The sequence below is a fragment of the Bison bison genome, unplaced genomic scaffold (assembly GCF_000754665.1).
Source record: "Bison bison bison isolate TAMUID 2011002044 unplaced genomic scaffold, Bison_UMD1.0 scf7180017864108, whole genome shotgun sequence".
NCBI classification, from domain to species: Eukaryota; Metazoa; Chordata; class Mammalia; order Artiodactyla; family Bovidae; genus Bison; species Bison bison.
The window spans coordinates 2,382,603-2,404,044 of NW_011494680.1; the positions used below are offsets into that span (position 1 = coordinate 2,382,603).

The 21,442-nt window shown below is 44.6% G+C and overlaps 1 protein-coding gene across 2 annotated transcripts in view; it reads left to right on the forward strand.

Annotated features, from left to right (window-relative positions):
* Nucleotides 1-21,442, forward strand: part of ANXA13 (annexin A13) — a 57,446-nt gene that overhangs the window by 7,714 nt on the left and 28,290 nt on the right. For both annotated transcript variants that reach the window (XM_010838909.1, XM_010838910.1), the window contains one exon: nt 18,601-18,700. In XM_010838909.1, coding sequence (XP_010837211.1) covers nt 18,601-18,700 — 100 coding nt within the window. The remainder of the gene's footprint in view (nt 1-18,600; nt 18,701-21,442) is intronic.

The following is a 21,442-nucleotide window of genomic DNA, read 5'->3' on the forward strand; positions in this document are numbered from 1 at the left end:
TTAGGGCACAGGCTTCAGGAGCTGTGGCTCCTGGGCTCTGGAGCACAGGCTCAGTAGCTGTGGTGACACGTGGGATTTTCCTGGATCAGGGATCAAACCTGAGTCTCCTCTTCTTATGAGGATACCAATCACTGGATTTAGGACCCTCCCTCCATCTGAGCTCATCTAAAACTCCTTAACTAATTATATCTGCAAAGGTTCAATTTCCAAATACGGTCACATTCTGAGGTTCTGACATGAATTCAGGGGCACTGGTCAACCCACTACTCTAAGGAAATTGGGTTTCATTGCCTTAAGCTAGTAGTGGTTTTCAAACTTTGCATAGCAGATTCCTTTGGAAGACTTATTTAAACAGAGAGCTGGGCCCCATCTGCAGAGAGTCTGATTCAGTAGACGCTGTATAGTGGAGCTGGAGAATCTGCATTTCTGACAAGTTCCCTGGTGATGCTGACACTGCTGTCTAGGCACCACACCTGGAGAACTACTATCTTAGGCAACAGAGAAGCCCCAGTCGATCTCAGACAAGGGGATGACAAGGTGGGCATTTTGGATGGACCATGCTGGAAGCTGGTGGAGAAAGGTGTGGAGAGAAACATGACCAAAGGCAAGTAAAGCCCCTGAAAGACAGTGGCCCTGGAGAAAGATGATGAACCCCTGCCCTGAACTGAAACAGTGACAATGGGATTGGAGAGAAAATGACAGATGGGAGGGTCAAACGGACATAACTTGCTAACTGACAAGATATGGGAGGTGGGGGACAAGAAAGACTCCATGGAGCCTCCCAGCTACCTGGCTGTGAATGCAGAATGATGGTGGTGCACCCTGAGAGTGAGGACAAGTCTGCAAGGTGAAAGGATGAATTTGGTTTGGGGATCTGTAGGGTTTGAAATATCTGGGTATTACACCTAACATAGCTGAATCTGAAACTCAAGAGAGAAGTCTGGGGTTGAGGTGGTTTGTAAGTATAAATTCTGGGGTTTTTTTGTTTTGTTTTTAAGTGAGTATGTATTTGTTCACAAACTACTGGACTGACAGTGGCTTCAATAACAAAGACCTTAAGTTATTAACTCTGACAGAAAGCCTGAATGCAGGGAACTCCAGGGCTGGTTCAGCAGTTCAGTCCCATCACTAGGGACTCAGGGTACCCCTGCCTTTCCGTTCTGCCACCCGCGAGGTACTGGCAACATCTCCACTCATGGATGCAAGAGAATGGCCACGTGCGTGTTCAGGTTTGCAATCTCACAGGATAGAGTCACAGGCAAGAAGGAAAGGGGTAGAGAAAAAGTGGGTTTCTCTTCTGTAAACAGTCCCCTGTCAGTGAGGATAATCTTCTGGGAAACCCCAGGCAGACATCTCTTTGTATCACTTTGGCCGGGATTGGTCAAAAGCCCACTGCAAGACCAATGACTGACAAAGATGAAGAGCACGGTGATGGATCACGATTCATCCCGAACGCTGGGGAATCATCCTGTCAGTAAGTGTTCTTTCCCTCTCCTCTCTCTCTCACACTCTCTCCTTCTTTCTATGTCTTGGCCTCATTCTCTCCTATCGAAAATGAACCTTGCCTTTTGAATACTGGGGAAGGCAAAAGGAGTTGATGAGGGGGAGACCTGGCCAGTTCAGGCACCACAGAGAATTCCACAGCCTCACATAGCTCCAGATTAACTACCCTAAGGAAAAGAGTTTTCTCTAAGCAGCCATACATACAATGCCAAGGACAATTCTGATTGACTTGGGTATGTACCTATTTCCCGGACTATCATGTTAGCCAAGGTTGGCCTTACCTATTCTTAGGGATGGGTGGCATTGCTTTGTCAGTATTACTTTCTTATAACTACTGGCTCTTTGTTTTTAAATGTAGAGTCATAGTTTTATTATTTTATTTTTTATTGGAGTATACATGCCTTACAACGTTGTGTTGCTTTACAATGTTGTTTCTGCTGTACAACAAAGGGAACCAGCTATCTATATACATATATCCTCTCCCTCTAGAGCCTCCCTCCCACCCCCAACTATAGTTTTTTATTAATATTATTATGACTACAAATATGACTACTATTGAAATAGAAAGAGAATGAAGATTTAAAGATCAGATGGGAAGGCAGTAGAATAAATCGCCCTTCTGGGGATGTGGGTTTGGATTATGGTGGGAATGAAAAGGAAGACAAAAATGATGAAAAGAATTTTAGAGAAATAATTAAGAAGTTTGGACCCAATGCATAGTTCAACTCTCTTACCAGGGGAAAGAATAGCATTCGTTGTTTTGATTCCAGAGGAGACAAAAATCTGCTTAAAGCAAATTTCCCTCTTTCACCTTGTTTCCTCTTCAGCAAATCTGAACTTGTTCACAAAATGTTGGTTATGCCCCAATACACAGCACTATTCAATGCTGCAATGGCTCAGCTCAGCCCCTGATATTTTCAATTTTCAATTCCATCTGCCCACTTATCATTGACTGCAGAGGATCCCAGAGTATACTTGCTTCCTTTTTTCCTGTAAGCAATGAATCCCAAGTTTATAATGCTCACTGAATTGGAAGGGGGGAAAAAGTCTTTGGCAATAGAAAAAAGACATGGATAATTCTTTTCTAATGGGGAAAGTGCTTCATTTTTCATCACTCTTGAAGGCATGTCTCCTTTCATAGTTGAGGAATAGCCATCATCTCCCCATCACCACTTTATCCTCCAAGTGCACTTTTGTTAAGGCAATACAGCAGTCATTGACTATCTGAAGGTTTTAACACTCTTTAGAGGCCTCTAAATCCCCAAACAACTTGTGGACAACCTCAAAGCAGACATTTCCCCCAGGACACAAAATCTGGTTTTGAGACACTGATCGTGTTCTGCCTCTAGTAGAAATTCGGGGTTGTCCAGCCCAACACAGTACTGAAGGGCCTCCCAAAGGAGCTGCCAACTGGGGCTGTGATTCAGACAAAGAAGCAGGTGGGATAACAAGCTTTTACCTTGGGACCAACTTTAACTTGAACTCTTCCTCCTAGTTACCTTAACCCAGTACTCATCTTCCAGACGTGTCATCTGGGTTCCTTTGAAAGAAAATCAAAGAGAGAAAGACCCCATGGTCCACTTCTAATCCCCTCTTTTAAGTAACCACAGCAATGCCCTCTTTGTGACTGGGGACCTTGTTACCTAGGTGTCATTTACCACCAGAAGCTTGGCCTTCTCAACACCTTCAGGTGACATGTTGATGGAACTGTCACAGCCATGCGATCAGGGCTGTAGACCCTTCACAGATCAGACCTTAGCACTACTGACACTTGGAACCAGGTAATTCTTTGCTGCGGGGGCTTGCTGTGTGCCCTGTAGGATTTTTATTAGAGTCCCTTGGCTTGCGTGACTGGATGCCACCAACACTCCCCTATTTGTGACGACCGAAAACTCTCTAGACTTTGCCCAATGTCCCTAGAGGGGCAAAATCACTCCTTGTCGGCTGAGATCCACTTCACAAGGCACAGACCTTAAATGGGAAAGCAAGGCTACTGGACAGGAGAAGTCCCGATAATGTCCTTATCTGGCTGAGATTCCACCAGCAATCATGCCTTCCTGCCCCTCTGGCCCAGGCTCTCTCTCCCACTGATTGCCCCTCTTATCACAGGGCAAAAGCCAACTCATCTTGAACCTTGACCCTTGTCCTCCTGTTGATGACCTCAGCAGTCGAGAGGCAGTGGTCCCCCCTACCCCAAAGGTCCTTAGCTCATTAATTAAGTTCTGATAGCCAGAATGCAAAGAGCTTCCCTGCAGAAATACCCAGGAACAAGACTGCCGAGCTACTGGTTTTCCTCCCTAGATGAACACTGCTCATCTGGAAAGACACTGTCTGAAATAATCAGGAGTCAGTTTGCTCACCTCTCCTCTGGGTGGAGCCCCCTCAAAGACTTGCCCCAATCAATCTCCCCCTGAACGCAGGAATCAGCTTTGCTACTGGTCAGTGTGACCCTGGCCAGTCCTAGTTAAAATGGAGGCATAGCTACATGGTGAAATTACTAAATATTCTTATAAGATGGAAACTGTGCTTAAATATACCCAATGGAGTACATTGCAATGCATTTTTTTCTATTTATTAATAATAGTTTAACTTTTTGCTCTGACAAGCATCAAAGTGGATTTGGATTTAAAACTCCTGAAAAACAAGGCTTTCAAGACCAGAGACAGGGTGTGGTAAGCTTCTCACATTGTTTGTGTTTCTGAGTGTATTGCAAATACCTTTGAAAACAATGGCACACACCACCTTGATGAGTCTTAAGTTCACATCTCCTTAAGGTCAAGTCTCGGAGAAGGCAATGGCACCCCACTCCAGTACTCTTGCCTGGAAAATCCCATGGACGGTGGAGCCTGGTGGGCTGCAGTCCATGGGGTCACGAAGAGTCGGACACGACTGAGCAACTTCCCTTTCACTTTTCACTTTCATGCATTGGAGAAGGAAATGGCAACCCACTCCAGTGTTCTTGCCTGGAGAATCCCAGGGACGGGGGAGCCTGGTGGGCTGCCGTCTATGGGGTCGCACAGAGTCGGACACGACTGAAGCGACTTAGCAGCAGCAGCAGCAAGGTCAAGTCTCAACCTCATAGTCACCTTTGACGGTAAATACCACATTGAGATGTATAACCCAAAGAGCATAGCCTAAGAAACTGTGTCTTTCTGGAAAATGACCTAACAATGCCAATCTTCTTTAAATGTTCTTAAAATGCCAATCTATAAAATTTAAATTATAGAAACCCCAAATTTAAGAGAAAGATCACTTTTTAAATCTAAAAAGTTTCACTTACTTTTCAGAACACACAGCCTATGTAAGTATTTAATTTTGAGATCTGATCCAAGGGGATGCTTTTTCTATTTTCAGCCTTATTTGCCCAGTCTTGCAAATATTTGTACTCATTCAGAGTGATGGCTTCCCTAGTGGCTCAGATGGTAAAGATGGTAAAGAATCTGCCTGCAATGCAGGAGACCTGGCTTCAATCCCTGGGTCGGGAATATCCCCCAGAGAAGGGAATGGCTATGCACTCCAGTATTCTTGCCTGGAGAATTCCATGGACAGAGAAGCCTGGTGGGCTACAGTCCATGGTGTCACAAAGAGTCAGACACGACTGAGACTAACACTAACAGAGTGATGGCCAAATCTTTAATAGTCACACCTGTCACTTTAAAAACTCCATCTTTGAAAGGACAAATCAATAGAAACAAAGAGCTCCCTGGTTCTCAGCACCCTTCAAAGGTTTCCTAACGCGCTTTCCTAGCTATCTGGTCTACATCTTTGGCTAATAGACTTCTAAAGCTGATTCAAGTGGAAAGAGGATCTAAGAACAGAGGAATCAGCTTTGCTATTAGTCAATGTGACCATTGTAAGTCCTAATTAAAACAGAGGAATAGTTGCATGGCAAAAATTACCAAATATTCTTGTAAGATTGAAACTGTGCTGAAATATGCCCAACAGAGTACACTATTATATGTGTTTTTTTTTTTCTATTTAATAGTTAAACTTTTTGTTCTTACAAGCATTTAAGTGGATTTTGATTTAAAACCAAAAAAAGCAAGACATTTAATCAAACTTATTGTTTCAAGGAAACCATGGCCAAGAAGCAATCGGCTTAATGAAACAATATGCCACTGATCACCCAAGATTCATGTTTAAAGAGGTGAATGACCCCTCTGTTGTGTTTCAAATTGCCTCTCAGTGTCTACTAAATGTATCTGTGGAAACGTCACCAGGACAGTATCTAGCTCTAAATTCATCGACTTTAAATAGTACAATACTTTGCATTCATGCTAACTGGTTTCAAAGTACAAATGAGTGGCCAGTTAGGGGTAAAAGAACATTGTCCTTGGAGATAGGAATCCAGTTTTTTTCCATAATCGAGTGACTCTGGGCAGATGACTTCACCACCAAGCTTCAGTGTATCTGTAAAATGAGGTGATTGGATACTTTGAACAATGTTTCCCAGACTTCACACTTAAGTGTGACCTTTTGGAATGTTTCCAAATACTTGTGCCACATGTTTTATTAATAGTTCTATTTTCTTTAAATCCACTCATCTTTTTGACACAAATTTATCTTAAAAAGAAACCTTGTATTAATACCGTAAATGGGAAACTAGTATCACTTGACATAAACACAAAAAGGGAGAAGAGTGTATTAAACTCAAACTAAATACTATTGCCAGCCAAAGGCTCAGATTCTGTCATTCGTTTTCTGATAAAAAACAATTGTTTGCATAAAATAGAGAAGGTGTTTGCAAAGTAACTATCTGAGGCTTTCTGGGCCACATAATCTTTGTTGTTGGTAGTGGTTTAGTCGCTAAGTCGTGCCCGGCTCTTGCCACACCATGGGCTATAGGCCACCAGGCTCCTCTGTCCATGGGATTTCCCAGGCAAGAATACTGTTGCTGTTTCCTTCTTCAGGGGATCTTCTCCACCCAGGGATTGAACCTGTGTCTCCTGCATGACAGGCCATTTCTTTACCACTGAACCACCAGGGAAGCCTTACAACCTTTGTTGCAGCTCCTCAATTCTGCTATCGTAGTGTGGGAGCAGTCATTGACCAAATGGGTATGAGTGGGTTGGTTATGCCCCATGCTGGTTATGTTAAATAAATAAAAACTTTCTTTACAAAAACAGGTAATGGACTGGATTTGGCCCCCATCTATAGTTTGCCAGCTCCTGGACTGGAAAAGTGTGAAAAACATACTGTTACCAGACAAAGACTGGCTATTCACAAGAATCTAGAGAGAATTTTAAAAGGAACTCCTCTCCCAGTTGGAAATCCAGTGGGTTTTAGTATCTTCAGCGTTCCATGTTATCTACTTTGAAAAACCCTTGGTTGAATTTCTACCCTAAGAATCTCTGATAAAACTCTTCCCTTTATCTTTTACACCCTGGATAAAGTCTAGGATTTCTTTCTTGTACAAACACTCAGTGTATATATTTTTAAAGCTTTCTCATTCATGGAAGTATCAGTTGGAAATGTCTTAATTTTTAAGACACCAGTGGTTTTTACCCTTGGTTACACATTAGAATTATCTGGAGAGTTTTTAAAATACCTATACCTTGTATATCTGCATGCATGCTCAGTCACTTAGTCCTGTCTGACTCTGCAACTCCATGGACTGCAACCTGCCAGGCTCATCTGTCCATGGGATTATCTAGGCAACGATACTGGAGTGTATTGCCATTTCTTTCTCTAGGGGCTCTTTCCCAACCCAGAGATAAAACCCACGTTTCCTATGTATTGGCAGGCAGATTCTTTACCACTGAGCCACCTGGGAAGCCCATACCTACTATATACATATATCTTAATGATTCAGAGTTAATAGGACTCAGTCATTTGTGTGTGTGCATGCTGACTATTGCCAACTTGCACAGTCAGTTTCAGCTAGGGTGACCACCTATCCTGGTTCACCTGGACTGTCTCAGTGTTAGCACTGAAAACCCAGGATTTCCCAGGAAACCCTCCATTCTTGGGCAGTCAAACGGTTGTTTGCCTCAGTGCCAGCCCACCACTGGCAGAAAATCCTCATTTCTTTCCAGGAGGGTCAGGACAGTTTCAGAGAGAAGATGAGGCTTCAGTAAATTTCCTTAAGTAGATCCATTCTCCTCCGTTGCCCATAGAACCAACGGTGGGCAACCAGGTATTTAAAAACAAGGGGACACGAGGCTCCATGCTGTCAGTTTCTAAGCTCTGCTGGCCCTCTGCAGACTCAGGCAGGACAGGGAGGAATCCATCCATCACAGCATCCGCCCTCTGCTTCCCCTGCCTCACATGGACAGGCCCCTGGCTAGTAAGACAAACCAGCAGTCGTTTTTGCACAGATTCTCTCAGGCAAAGAGAAGTGACCTTTTACCTGTGAGAATGTTTGACAGTTCATCAGGCTGGTAAGCAGTCACCCCAAGGGGGCAAACATCAGAAACTGGTCCTGTGGCTGGCCTCATGCCTTCTCAGTCTTCACAATGCCTCCGCTAAAATTCAGTTCCCTGGCACACTGTGGTCCTCGAACGATGATCCCTATGGCAAGATGTCTTAGTAGCAGGAAAAGGGGTAACTGGAAGACTTGGAATGAGATGGGGAGAGGAGGAAGAGTCCCAAGAGCCTATTGGAGCAGGTCGGAAAAGTCAGTCCCTCCCTGGCCAACTCTGATCACTGTAATGAAAGCGTTCTCCCCAGTCCTCACATGTTCTCTTTTTTCCCCAGTTTTTTTTTTTTTTAAAACATAATCTTTGCTATTTATTTATTTATGTCTATACCATAGTGGCATGTGGGATGTTAGTTCCCCAGTTGGGAACTGAACCTGTGTTCCCTGCAGTGGAAGCACAAGTCTTAATCACGGGACCCCCAGGGAAGTCCCTCCAGCTTTATTGAAATAAACTGATGTATGACATTATGTAAGTTTAAAGTGTACACATGTGTTGACTTGATACACTTACATATTGCAAAGTGATTACCAGCATAGCATTAGCTAACACCTGCAGCATGGCATGCTGTTACCATTTCTTTTTTGTGGTGAGGACATTTAAGATACCTTCTTGGCAGCTTTCAAGTATATAATACAGTATTATTTAACTATAACCACTATGCTATACATTAGATCCCCAGAACTTATTCATCTTACAGCTGCGAGTTTGTACACTTTAGCTAACCTCATTCCTTTTTCCCTGGTTCCTGGTACCACCATTCCAGTGTTTGTTTCTACCAGCTTTTTTAGATTCCACATATAAGTGATATCATATAGTATTTGTCTTTCTCTGATTTATTTCACTTAGTATAATGCCCTCAAGATCCATCCAAGTTGTTGGAAATAACAGGATTTCCTTCTTTCTCATGGTTGAATAATATTCCATTATATATATATATATATATATATTTGACATAGTATCTCAAGTTTTTTTATCTATTTATCTAGCTAGATAGCTAGCTATCTGCCACATCTTCTTTATCTATTCATCCATTGACAGACACATGAAAAGTGAAAGTGTTAGTTGTTCAGTAATGTCTGACTCTTTGCAGTTCTATGCATTGTAGCATGCCAGGTTCCTCTGTCCATGGAATTCTCCAGGCAAGAATACTGGAGTGGGTTGCCATTTCCTTCTTCATGGGATCTTCCCAACCCAGGGATTGAACTGGGTCTCCTGCACTGCAGGCACATTCTTTACCAGCGGAGCCACCAGGGAAGCCCCATAGGTTGTTTCTAAATCCTGGCTATGGTGAATGATATTCACTTTGTCACTGTGAACACCATTCCTCTTATTTTATCTTCCTGAGATTCTGCTGGGTATGGTAGGTATTGGTCCCATTCTACAGAAAGAAGCTGAAAATACAATTTCATTTGACTCAGAAGGAATATTGGGAGCAGAGTTTGACAATAACGTCTGCCCTGCACACACACTTTGCCCTGGGAGAGGCTTTCCCTTTTGCCTTGCAAATAGTGATAATTGGCCTTTATTTTTCATTTCATTTCCTATTGACTCATCATCAGGAACATTTACTGACCCCATGGCCATGCACGTGGTCCTCAGTGTCCCTGGTCAGCAGACCAGTCACAGGTTTCCACTGTGACTGCTATTTTAAAAACTAGCATTTTAAGAGTTGAAATGAGCTTTTCTACCATTAAATTTTTTTTAAATAAACAATTTTGACAGGGACAAAAAATTGGTTGATGAGAAGTCAACAGTAGAGTTTCTGGATCCAGACTGTGTAGGTTTGAATTCCATCACTTACTAGCTGTGTGACCTCAGGCAATTAATTAACCTCTCTGTGCTCTGGTTTCCTCATCTGCAAAATAGGAGGTAACAATACTTACTTCATAGGGTTATTGTGAAGATTGAGTGAGTATACGTCAATTGTTTGGATCTGTGCTGGGCATGTAGTAAATGTGTTATATTCAGCTGTCATTCTCAATTTGAAGTGTTTTTCCCATAAATTTCTCTTAAACTCTTAACTCCTGTTACTACTTAACTACAAGTACAAAATGGTTTCTGGACAAAATTATGTAATGAGCTATTTTAAAGCTGGCATACAAGGCACCATGTCAGGGGCTTGTTCAACACAGCAGGAATCAGGTCAAGATAGAAGGAAGTGCTAAAAATAACCCTGAGCCCTTACCACATGCCGAGTATCCTGCTAAGCACTTTTGACCCATATCCTTATAACAACCCACAAGAGAGAGATACTATTATTACCATCTTGCAGATGGGAAAACAGAGACTTTGAAAGGATAAAGAGAGAACCAGCATCACACCAGGTTCAAAGGCAGATATCCTGAAGCGGGGTGTGGGGTGGGGTGGTTAGCTATGTGATCAGAAAGAAGTTTCTGACCCAAAGTGAACCTCAGTTGCCCCAACTCTATACAAGGCAAGTTTAGCCCAAATGGCCAACATTCACTCAAGGTACCATAAACCAGCATGGCAATGGTCTTGCTAATGCTGAGGAGAGTGCAGGTGTGTCTGAGGGTCTCCCTAGCCCAGGCTTTATTTCGCTCCTGTTTAATAAGCCCAGGCCATTGCTTAGCTCTAATCCCGCCCCTAGTCTTCCCCATCCCCTCCTGATTCCACGTCAGCTCACACAGCAGGCCTCTTCAGATCGGTGTACAGTGAGCCCTCTGCCCTCTGCTCCCCAGCTCTGCCTCGGAGACTTCCTGTCTCAGAGTCTGGATACCAAGCAACCACTTTTAAATATTTACCCAGCAGACTGCAGACAGCAAAGGCTTCTGGAGACCAGCGCTGTAAAGAGCAAACAATCCAAATGCCACTCCCATTCCCTTTCGGTAATGTTTCCGAGTTTACAAATGACCCTTACCTCCTTCTGTCACCCAGCATCCCACCTCCTACGTGCCACCGTCCGTGTGCTGATTGTAACCTGGCATGGTGCGACTGCACCCTGAGCACGACCACAGCTAAAGCGCATGCTGCGGCGAGCTGGTGCCGCCCCGCTGTGAAGATGAGACAACAAAGGCTCGGACAGATGGGTCAGCTTGCTTGCAGGCCTACAACCAGCAAGGGGCAAAGAGTAACTGAACACAGTGGGACTGACTCCCAAGTTCACATTTTGTCTTTATGTCACATTCAGATCATGCTTGTTCTGCAGCAGCGCTGTCACAGGTCACAGTAAACTTGCATGCACACACACCCAGGAAGCACCATGCTATAGTTTCTCCCTGGACTGTCCCTTTTTTTCCATTTCCACCCTTCCTCTTCCCCCTTTTTTGCGCTTGCCTAACTCCTATTCAAAACCAGAGACGTTACTTTGCCAATAAAGGTCCATCTAGTCAAGGCTATGGTTTTTCCTGTGGTCATGTATGGATGTGATAGTTGGACTGTGAAGAAAGCTGAGTGCTGAAGAATTGATGCTTTTGAACTGTGGTGTTGGAAAAGACTCTCTAGAGTCCCTTGGACTGCAAGGAGATCCAACCAGTCCATTCTAAAGGAGATCAGTCCTAGGTGTTCTTTGGAAGGAATGATGCTAAAGCTGAAATTCCAGTACTTTGGCCACCTCATGCAAAGAGTTGACTCATTGGAAAAGACCCTGATACTGAGAGGGATTGGGGGCAGGAGGAGAAGGGGATGAGAGAGGATGAGATGGCTGGATGGCATCACCAACTCGATGGATGTGAGTTTGAGTGAACTCTGGGAGTTGGTGATGCACAGGGAGGCCTGGCGTGCTGCAATTCATGGGGTCGCAAAGAGTCTGAGCGACTGAGCGACTGAATTGAATTGGCTGAACTCCTGTTCATCTTTGAAGAGCCAGCACAAATGTCAACTTCTCTATAGAAATTCCTCTTTCTCTTCTCAGCTGTTTGCAGCCAAAGTGCTTACTATATCATAACGCAATGGTCATTGATCTATTTCTGTGTTTATTTCCTTGAGGACAGGGATTACAATTAATAGACCCATTGAGTCCCCCTCACCTGGGGTAGTGCTTGCCATGTAACAGATCTTCAATGCTTGTTTGTTGAAGGAAGAGGAGGGAAGAAAAATAGGAGGAGGAAGGAGAAAGGGGAAGAAGGAAAAGGAAAAACAGAAGGGAGGCAAGAAAGCAGGTGAAAGGGGAGGAACTGCTAGAGGATAGTCTAATTTGCCTGCAGGGCATTGCTTTTCAATGAATTCACTTGTCTCTCACGAGACAGTGTATTATTATTTTCCAGTCTTGATGTTAACCAAATAGAAGATCAGGTCACCTAAGCAGGTTATTCCTACTGATGAGTAGGAGTGTATTTAAATATGAGTGTATTCGGGCTGGGTGACCTACCTGGAAAATCTTAGTTATGATAGAATGCATAGAGCAACGAATTTGCAAACCATATCCTTTGTTTTAACACACTCCATCGCCAGAGTTGCTGGGAGCTGGAGGAAGATTTCGTAAAATATTCCCTCTTGATCATAAGAGTTAAGCCTTGCTTGAACTGCACAGAGTCAGAAGCCTTTGGGTGTCTGTTCCTCCCCTCCATCCTTCTGGCTGGGGGTATCGAAACTCAATAGAGATATCAAAACTTGATAAAGATGTCAGAACTCAGTAGAGAGCTACCTTTCCTCCTGGGAAATCAATGTGCTAAACCTGAGTCATTTCAGAGTGATGTTTTCAACATTTTTTCTGCCCTGGTGGCACTGCTTCCTAGGCTCCTAGAATCGATTTACTTTCTTTGCATCCTTCCTCCAGAAAAATGGATCCTTGGTGTCCCTGTTTGAGATGCAAGGACATGAAAACACAGAAAGATGATACGTAGACAAGAAAGAAAAAAACAAAAATCTCTCAGAGGAATCATGTACCAGGCAGTGGTCTCTGTAGTGTTAGAAGTATTTGCTTCATTTTGAGCCTGGACTGAGCAGTGTGATGGTTGGCTCTGCACCAGCCTTGTAGCTCAATGGGACCCCCACACCCAGTGGGTGCAAACTGTCATGCTGGCCAGAATATGGTTGTGGTGTCAGCGCAGATCATCTGGACTCCACACAGCCTGAATTTTTAACCACCTTACTGCCCCCAGTGAAGTGCATGCTTAGAACTCTGGAGCCACGCCGCAGGTCATGAGTGAAAAACTGATCTTTAGAGAGCCATTTACAAGGTGAAAACCCCTCAAGCAGGAAAGGCTTAGAATATTCTAGAAAGGTCATGGCTGATCTGCCTTCAACAAATATTTTTTCCATTTATTGAATACATGCCTTCTGCTAGGCTTCCTTTCAGATGCTTTGCATGAATGACTTATTTGAACTCTCACAGGAGACCTACGAAATAGGCGATATTATCTGCATTTTGCCGTGAGGAAGCCACAGCACAGAGTTTCTCAAACTTGCCCAAGGTCGCAGAGGAAATAAGCAGTCCCCATGGGATTCAAATCCAGTCTGACTAGAAAGCTTGACTATTATAGTTGACTATTAAAGTTGACTTTTATATCCCTGTACATGTGTGCTAAGTCATTTCAGTTTTGTCCAACTCTTTGCGACCTCATGGACTGCAGCCCACCAGGCTCCTCTGTCCATGGGGTTCTCCAGGCAAGAATGCTGGAATGGGTTTCATGCCCTCCTCCAGGGGATCTTTCCAACCCAGGGGTCAACTCATGTCTCCTGTATTGCAGGAGGATTTTTTACCACTGAGCAGGGTAAGCCCAGAGAAGGCAATGGCACCCCACTCCAGTACTCTTGCCTGGAAAATCCCATGGACGGAGGAGCCTGGTAGGCTGCAGTCCATGGGGTCGCTAAGAGTCGGACACAACTGAGTGACTTCACTTTCACTTTTCACTTTCATACATTGAAGAAGGAAATGGCAACCCACTCCAGTGTTCTTGCCTGGAGAATCCCAGGGACGGGGGAGCCTGGTGGGCTGTCATTTCTGGGGTCACACAGAGTCAGACATGACTGAAGCGACTTAGCAGCAGGGTAAGCCCATTAACATATCCTCAGTGGCTACTTATTATAAACATGATATCTTCTGGGGCATTGCAAGATATATAATAGATGGATGGGTGAATAGATAGCTAGATAATAGATAGATGATAGATGGATGAATAAATAGGTAATAGAATCTCATAATTTCAAGTTTAGAAAATATGTGTATACCTTCCAAATTTGCCAAGTCAAAATACACAGAATTGAAAGCCTAACTATCACTACAAGACAAAAAAAAAAAAAAAAGAGTTTGCCCAAAGTAGCAGAGACAGGACTGACATGTCTGTGTCTTGTCTAATTATCAGGCACTGGAAATGTTATTTCAAGGAAGTCTGATCTCGGAAGGCAGACACTGCCCCCATTTTACAGATGAGGAAATAGTGGCTTAGAGTTTAATTGGCTCAAGTTCACAGGACTGCAGAGGGGCAGGGCCACATTCAAATTTGAATCTATGTGGCCTCAAACCCAGACTCTGTAATCATTTTTATTAACATCTAGCATCATGTCTTTTTTATGTGTCTCCTGAGTGTCAGTGCAAATGCTATTTAAAAAAACAAAACAAAAAAGGAATGTTACCCCAGCTCTTTGATGCCTTGTCATGGAACGCAGGTAGAATAACCATGTGTTTGCCTCAGTCCTCACAAACTCAACCTTTCATCCCCATCCTGGGGTCTCCTGCATTGCCATTTTGTGCCTGGTTCACATTCCTGCAGACCTGCTTTGTATGGAAGTTCTGCTCAGTGGCCTCAGGTTTCAAAATAAAATCTTCTGATGAGCAAATTGGCCCGAGTCCCCAGAGTCAGCTGCCCAGCCCATTAACAATGAACCACGGAGGACGAATGTCTGCTCCGTGTGCATTCCGGAGAGGCTGTTACCCGGCTGATCGGAACAAGCCAAGGACAGCCCTTGCATCAACACTGGCCACGGCTGATGAATGCAGCCATTGTAGACGCAGTCCCAGCCGTGCCAAGGGGAAGATTCCTTCCAAACAGACTGTTTTCTTTTTCTTTTTTTCTTTTTAAAATCACAAAACACAATTCCTTCCCTCTGACATCGAATATCCTGCTGTTAGAATCTGCCTGCCAATGCAGGAGACGTGGGTTCGATCCCTGGGTTGGGAAGATCTCCTGGAGAAGGAAATGGCAACCCACACCAGTATTCTTGCCTGGAGAGGCCTATGGACAGAGGAGCCTGGCGGGCTACAGTTCGACATGACTGAGTGATTAAACAACTAGGAACAAGATGGAATTCTCTACTGATAAGGAAAGATAACCAAGACGGCTAAGACTCATTCCTAGAAGGGGGCAGTTACTTTATCCTGCCCCGCTGAGAGTTGTACATCTGATAGGGACGTACACGCTGCATTAGTTGTAAAGGAAAATATGAAGTCTCAACGTCATCTTTATTCCTGACACGTGGCTCAACCCTCTCCCAATGCACACCCTCCACTAGCATCCTTTCCCCCCCACATGGTCCCCCTACCTTGCCAGGACATCAATACTATTTTGACCTAAAGGACACTTATTTGTACTTTTTTGGTCTTGGATAAACAAACTGCCCGTGTTCAGAGGTTCCTTTTCACATCCCTCCCCTCTTACAACTCCATGATTTTTGTATCATGGAACCATCTTACTAAAACAGAGACTGAATGGCATTCCGCAGCTGACTACCAGACAGTCCTGGTTAAAGCCCTGGCTCCAATCCTGCAGTTACCTGGCCCAGGGATCTTGAACAAGTCTCCTCATGGCTTCTGCAAACCCTGGCAGCATCTTTGTGCCAATGAGGAAAAAAGTCTCCCCCGGGGGAAAAGCAGCCTGCCAGCACAGAGCTGGTCAAGCGTTAAACCCACCTGGACCCCTCCACACCCTCACCCCTCCTCAGCCAGGACCCTCAGGCATAACCAGAACTATTCACAGAGCCCCCATCTCTGTTTCAACTTGTCAGTTGGGAATGGGATAGATAATAAGAGTTCCACTTAATTCTTTCACGGATGAAGCTAAAGTGATCTACAGAACTGTTTATGAATCAGCCTTTTACTAGGAGATTTCTGCTGCTCTGGTTCAACTCCACCTCGCTTCCTGAGCCACCCATAATACTCCTGATGAAAAACAGGGACACAATTTACTTCTTTGAGATTGCTCCTTCCCACACTCCCACACCCAGAGAACCAGCCCTTTTAGAATGTGATCAAAGAGCAGGGTGAGCTTGGTCAGTGTGCAGCCTGTGCAGCTGCACAGGGTCCCACACTTACAAAGGCCCTGCTCTTGGTTTAAAGCTTTGATGGCACTTGAAATTCTCAATCACTTTTGAACAAAGAGCCCTACATTTTCATTTTGCACTGAGCTCCACAAATTATATTTCTGGTCCTGCCAACAAGCCTTCCTAAGTCCCAGATAGTTTTCTTACAGCTGACAAAAGATTGGGAAAGGAAAATGGGACACACGATCCCTCCACTGAATGTGAAGGTACCAGTCATAATTAGATGTAAGGCAGGATGGTGCAGGGCTTCCTAGGCGGCTCAGCAGTAAAGAATCTGCCCGCGATGCAGAAGACACAGGAGATGCCATGGGTTTGATCCCTGGGTTGGGAAGATCTCCTGGAGGAGGGCATGGCAACCCACGCTGGTATTCTTGCCTGGAAAATTCCGTGGAGAGAGGAGACTGAAAGGTCACAGTCTATAGGATTGCATAGAGTTGGATACAACTGAAGTGACTGAGCACGCACACAGAGGATGGTGCAGGAGACGCAAGAGCATGGGCTTTAGGAGACAAATTGAGCTGGTGCACACACGCATCCTGCAAGAACACAGATAGGTGCTCTGACCCGCGTGAACCCAGGCTTCCTCCTCTGTAAATCAGATGACTAATGCCCACTCTTCCCTGTGAAGAAAGGTCTGTCAGTGAAGGAGTCGTCTAGCATGTGGCAGGTGCTCAACAAATATGAGTCCCTCTCCAGCTTGTTTCAGGAATAGAAACTTGAAGATGGGCCAGGTAGGACTTCCCTAAAGGTCCAGGGGTTAAGACATGGTGCTTCTACTGCAGGGAGCGTGGGTTCTATCCCTGGTTGGGGATCAAAGATCCCTCACGTCACACGGGGTCAAAATATGGGGGGCAGGATGGGCTATACACTACATTCCAAAAGGCAATGGTGGGGGGGTTCCTGATATCCCTTCGGCTCTAAAATTATACGATTCTCCATTAACCAAAACCTAAAAGTCAGCCCTCCTCCAGTTCCTAGTTATATTCTCTCTCTCTGTCTCCGTATTTCCACTCTGATTGCCTCTGCTTTGCTCCATACTGAACCCACGCTTCCTTCATGGAGTGGACCACATGGCCACCAACACACCCTACGCTCACACTCAGTCAGCTTAGCAAACCCGGCAGGGAGAGACATCTCTCTCCCAATATCCATATATCAAAGCAGGGAAAATTCTAACTGATCCTGCTTGGATTACATCCCCACTCTGGAACCAGTCACTACTGCCTGAGTGACAGAGTGCGTGTCCACCCAAGGGCAGGACAACGGAGCTCAAGCCTCATGACTGACAGCCCCAGTGCGACCGCATGGAATAGGGGAGGGGAAGTCCTCAAAGGACAGAGCTGCCAGCAAATGAATGCAACTCCTCCTCTGTGCTTTATGTGGTTTACTGCTCATTCCCAATAGGCGCCCACAGAAACGAAAGGAGGGAGAGGAGAATCAGGGAGTGTAGACAGTAACACTTAAGCCAACTTTCCTGGAAGGATGGCAAATAAGTGATGCTTGTCATTAAAGAAGGTCTCTGAGGAGAGATAAAGAGCTGAGAAAAGCCAGGGGGTGTTCAAAGCTACTCGTTGCGTAATTGTGATTAACCTCACATCTTTAAATTTTTAATAGCGGTGCACTGATTTTTTTATGCTTACCTTCTGTTTAAGCAAGCAACACTGGTTTTCCACTTCAGTGCTAACAGAAAGTTTCTTTCTGGAAACTAACTTAAAGCAAAACAAACTAGGTCACTTGAGAGAAAAATAATAAGCAAATAATAATAATGTAGACCTAGATAGCTGTGGACATTTAGTGGATATACTGTGCCAATGACTAAAATATGGGAAACATTAGATGAGTATACATACAGAGCTTTCTCATCCCAAGGATCAGTAAAAACCAATACCCCTGTTTTGTTCCATAGGGTTATCTCTGACAAATTAAAGAGTACGTCTCTCATTGTGTGAATGGTAAAGCTTTAGCCCAGCTTACAAAATGGATCTGTAATAAGATCCTAGAGTCCTCAGTTTCTGGCAGGCAGCAACTATTCCCTAGACAGGCTGTGTCTCAAGGCAAAGGGGAAAAACCAGCATTCCAAGACACTGGCCCACTGTATTACTCTCTGTTTCAGAGACAGACACACAGAGGAGGAGTCGATGAGAAAATCACTCCTCCCAGAGCTGACCAGGCTGATTGTCCCTGAGAACAAAGGGGCCCATTCTCTGTGGGCATCCGAGTCCAGTTGGCTCCAGGAGGTACCAGCCATCTCTCTGCAGCCAGAGCTTCCCCAGCTGATTTCCACACGTACCCATGTGTACAGCAGCAGCTGTTCCCTCATCTGGGTGTCTGCTTGGTCTTCCTTTTAGCTGCCAATTTCAGCCAGATATCATTTTTAATGCCCAAAGAGTCAGACACAACTTAATGACTGAATAACAACAACAAATTGTCCACTCACCTTTGCAATTATTTTCCCTTCTAGGCCAAAGGGAAAAGTCATCAGGGCTTGGATGCCCACAGCCATCAGCGTTTTGATGCCGATCGAGATGCCAAAAAGCTGAACAAAGCCTGCAAAGGAATGGGTATGAAAGATATTTTGTTTTCTCATTCACTCCTGAAGCTGATTAAACTTGTTCTCACGTCTGACTTTCCCATGATCTCAGGAAGATGACCTCCCACTTATCTTGTATTAATATTTTCCAAGCTAAGCTGATCGTTTTTAAGTTTCCCTTTATAAAAGCTCTAAAAGTTATCAGATCCTATTACATTTCAGGATTCAACCTAATAGCTAGAGATTGAAAATTATGACATTTAATTTGAACTTGAGCTGGGGGAAACTTCATGAGAAGTGTAGTTTCTACAATCCTAATGTCATCTAAACCCTCTGATGTCTTTCATGGGAGGTGGTGGGGAGTCAGGGCTGATGAGAACTGAATTAGGGACCTGGAGCTTCACCTGGAAGCTGAACAAGTGGAGGCAAAACTGTGGCCAAGGTCAAGAATCAAGGGGCCACACTGGAGCCGCTGTTTACATCCAGGCCTAAGTGCGGCCAAGAATGGGAGACTAAGCGGGAGCTTGGGCTTCCCTGTTGGTCCAGTGGTAAAGAATCCGCCTGCCAATGGAGGAGACGCAGATTCAATTTCTGGATCAGGAAGATTCCCCTAGAGAAGGGAATGGGAACCCACTCTAGTATTCTTGCCTGGGAAATCCCATGGACAGAGGAGCCTGGCAGGCCACAGTTCATGGGGTGGCTAAAGAGTCGGACATGACTTGGCAGCTAAATAGCAACAACAAGCAAGAGATCAGGAGAAAGGTAAACCCAGTGGGATGAGGGAAAGAGCACCTAGTGCTGGGCCATACACAGAGGCTCTGGAACCCAAGGAAGTCACTGGGGTTGATCCCGGGTTTGTTGATCAAGGGTTCCAGGAGAACAAGGAAGTAATGGCAATAGCTTGGGAGGAAAAGGAGGGGCGAAGTTGATAAACTTCCTCAATTTTCTTTCTTACACCTATTGGGAAACTTTTAATATTCTAGGCATTGAGCCAAGCACTTTATATATAAGATCTCATGAATTTATTCTCACAAAAGTCCATTTTTCAGATAAGGGGAAAGGCCATGACAAGTTAAATAACATACCCAAAGACACAACACCAGTAAACAGTGAGCCCTGGGATTGAACGAATTTCCGTCATTGCCTGCAAGTGCCAACAATTTAGAGACATCACAGCTAAGCCACCTCAGCCACACAGCGGCCACGCGTGGGGTCAGGCCTGAGAAGACACGGCTGGTAGAAGCCATCTGAATCCAAAAGCTGCTTTATTAAATGTTTCTTTTTCTTATTGTGATATAATTCCTATATCATAAAATCCACCCTTTTGCAGTGTACAATTTAATGGGGTTTCATATATTCACAGGGTTTTGTAATCATCACCTCTAATTTCAGAACATTTTCATCAACCAAAAGAAGCCCCACATGTATTCATAGCCGTTCCCACTCCACCTTCAGGTCCAGGAAATCACTGGTTCACTTTCTCTCTCTATGGATTTACTGATTCTGGACATTTCATGCACCTGGAATTACAGTAAGTCCCCTACATACAAACAAGTCCCATTCCAAGAGTGCATTCATAAGTCCAATTTGTTCCTAAGTCCAACAAAGTAGCCTAGGCGCCAGCACAATCGGCTACACGGTACTGTACTATAAGACATTTATGATACTTTTCACACACATAATACATAAAAACAAACACAAAAAATAAAGAAAAACATTTTAATCTTGCAGTACTTTGAAAAGTACAATAGTACAGTACAAGAGCCGGCACACAGGGACCGGGGCATCGAGTGAATAGGATAGAAGAGATACTGACTGCAGGAGGGAGACAAGGCGGGAGCCTGGAGTGCAGGCTGCAATTTCACTCATACCTGGCGTCGATAGAACGCATGTTCGCATCTTGGAAAGTTCGACACTTGAAGGTTCAATATGTGGCCTTTTATGTCTGGCTTTTTTCTCTCGGCATAATATTTTATGAAGACAAGTGCTAGGTTTTACTTAGAGGTAAATCAGTGGAGAGTTACTTTCCTAGGAATGGGTATTGTGGTAGAAGATGGCCATTGAAACTTTTTGTGTGACTCCAGGGGAAAGACCTGGGATCCACAGTGGAAGTTCTAGGAAGACATCTTTTGCTTCTGTAGAAGGAACTGTCCAACTGTAGAATAGCCTACCTTGCCCAAGAAACGCTGAAATCCCAAAGGAGCTGGGGTTGGAGACAATGTGGAGGGAAGTAGTAGAAGGGATTTCTATGTAGTAAGTATTGTTGAACAAATCAGAGGTGGGAGGGCTGGAAGTGAAGGATGACAACCAAGTGGTTTGGTTTGGGGGGCATCAGAGGCAAGCTCAGGAGAGAGGAGCTGGTCCTTGCTCACATCCTGGCTGGCTGATCTTATATTTGGACAACAGCTGTCAGGAGGCATGCTTGCCAGCGAGTGTCAGGATGTTTATAGTTCTGAGGGTCTTAGCCAGCCTCACAGGTGTTTCCCTGCTGCCTCCTGAGTGAGGGCCTGACATCTGGATGTGGGCTGGAGACAGGGGCTTAAGTGGGTGTGGAATGAGTCAGCTGTGGTTTATGATAAATCCCTGAGTTCTTAGCTACCACATGAATTTAGTTCGCCAAGCACAGATGCAGCACCTACTGAACGTCAAAGTCATGCTGTGTTCTCCTCCTGCCTCCACTTGGGTGTGGCCATGAGGTGGAACCACTCTTGTGCTGGTGACTGTTGGCGAGTCCCTTCTACGTGCCAAGTGCTAAACTGGGTACCACACACAC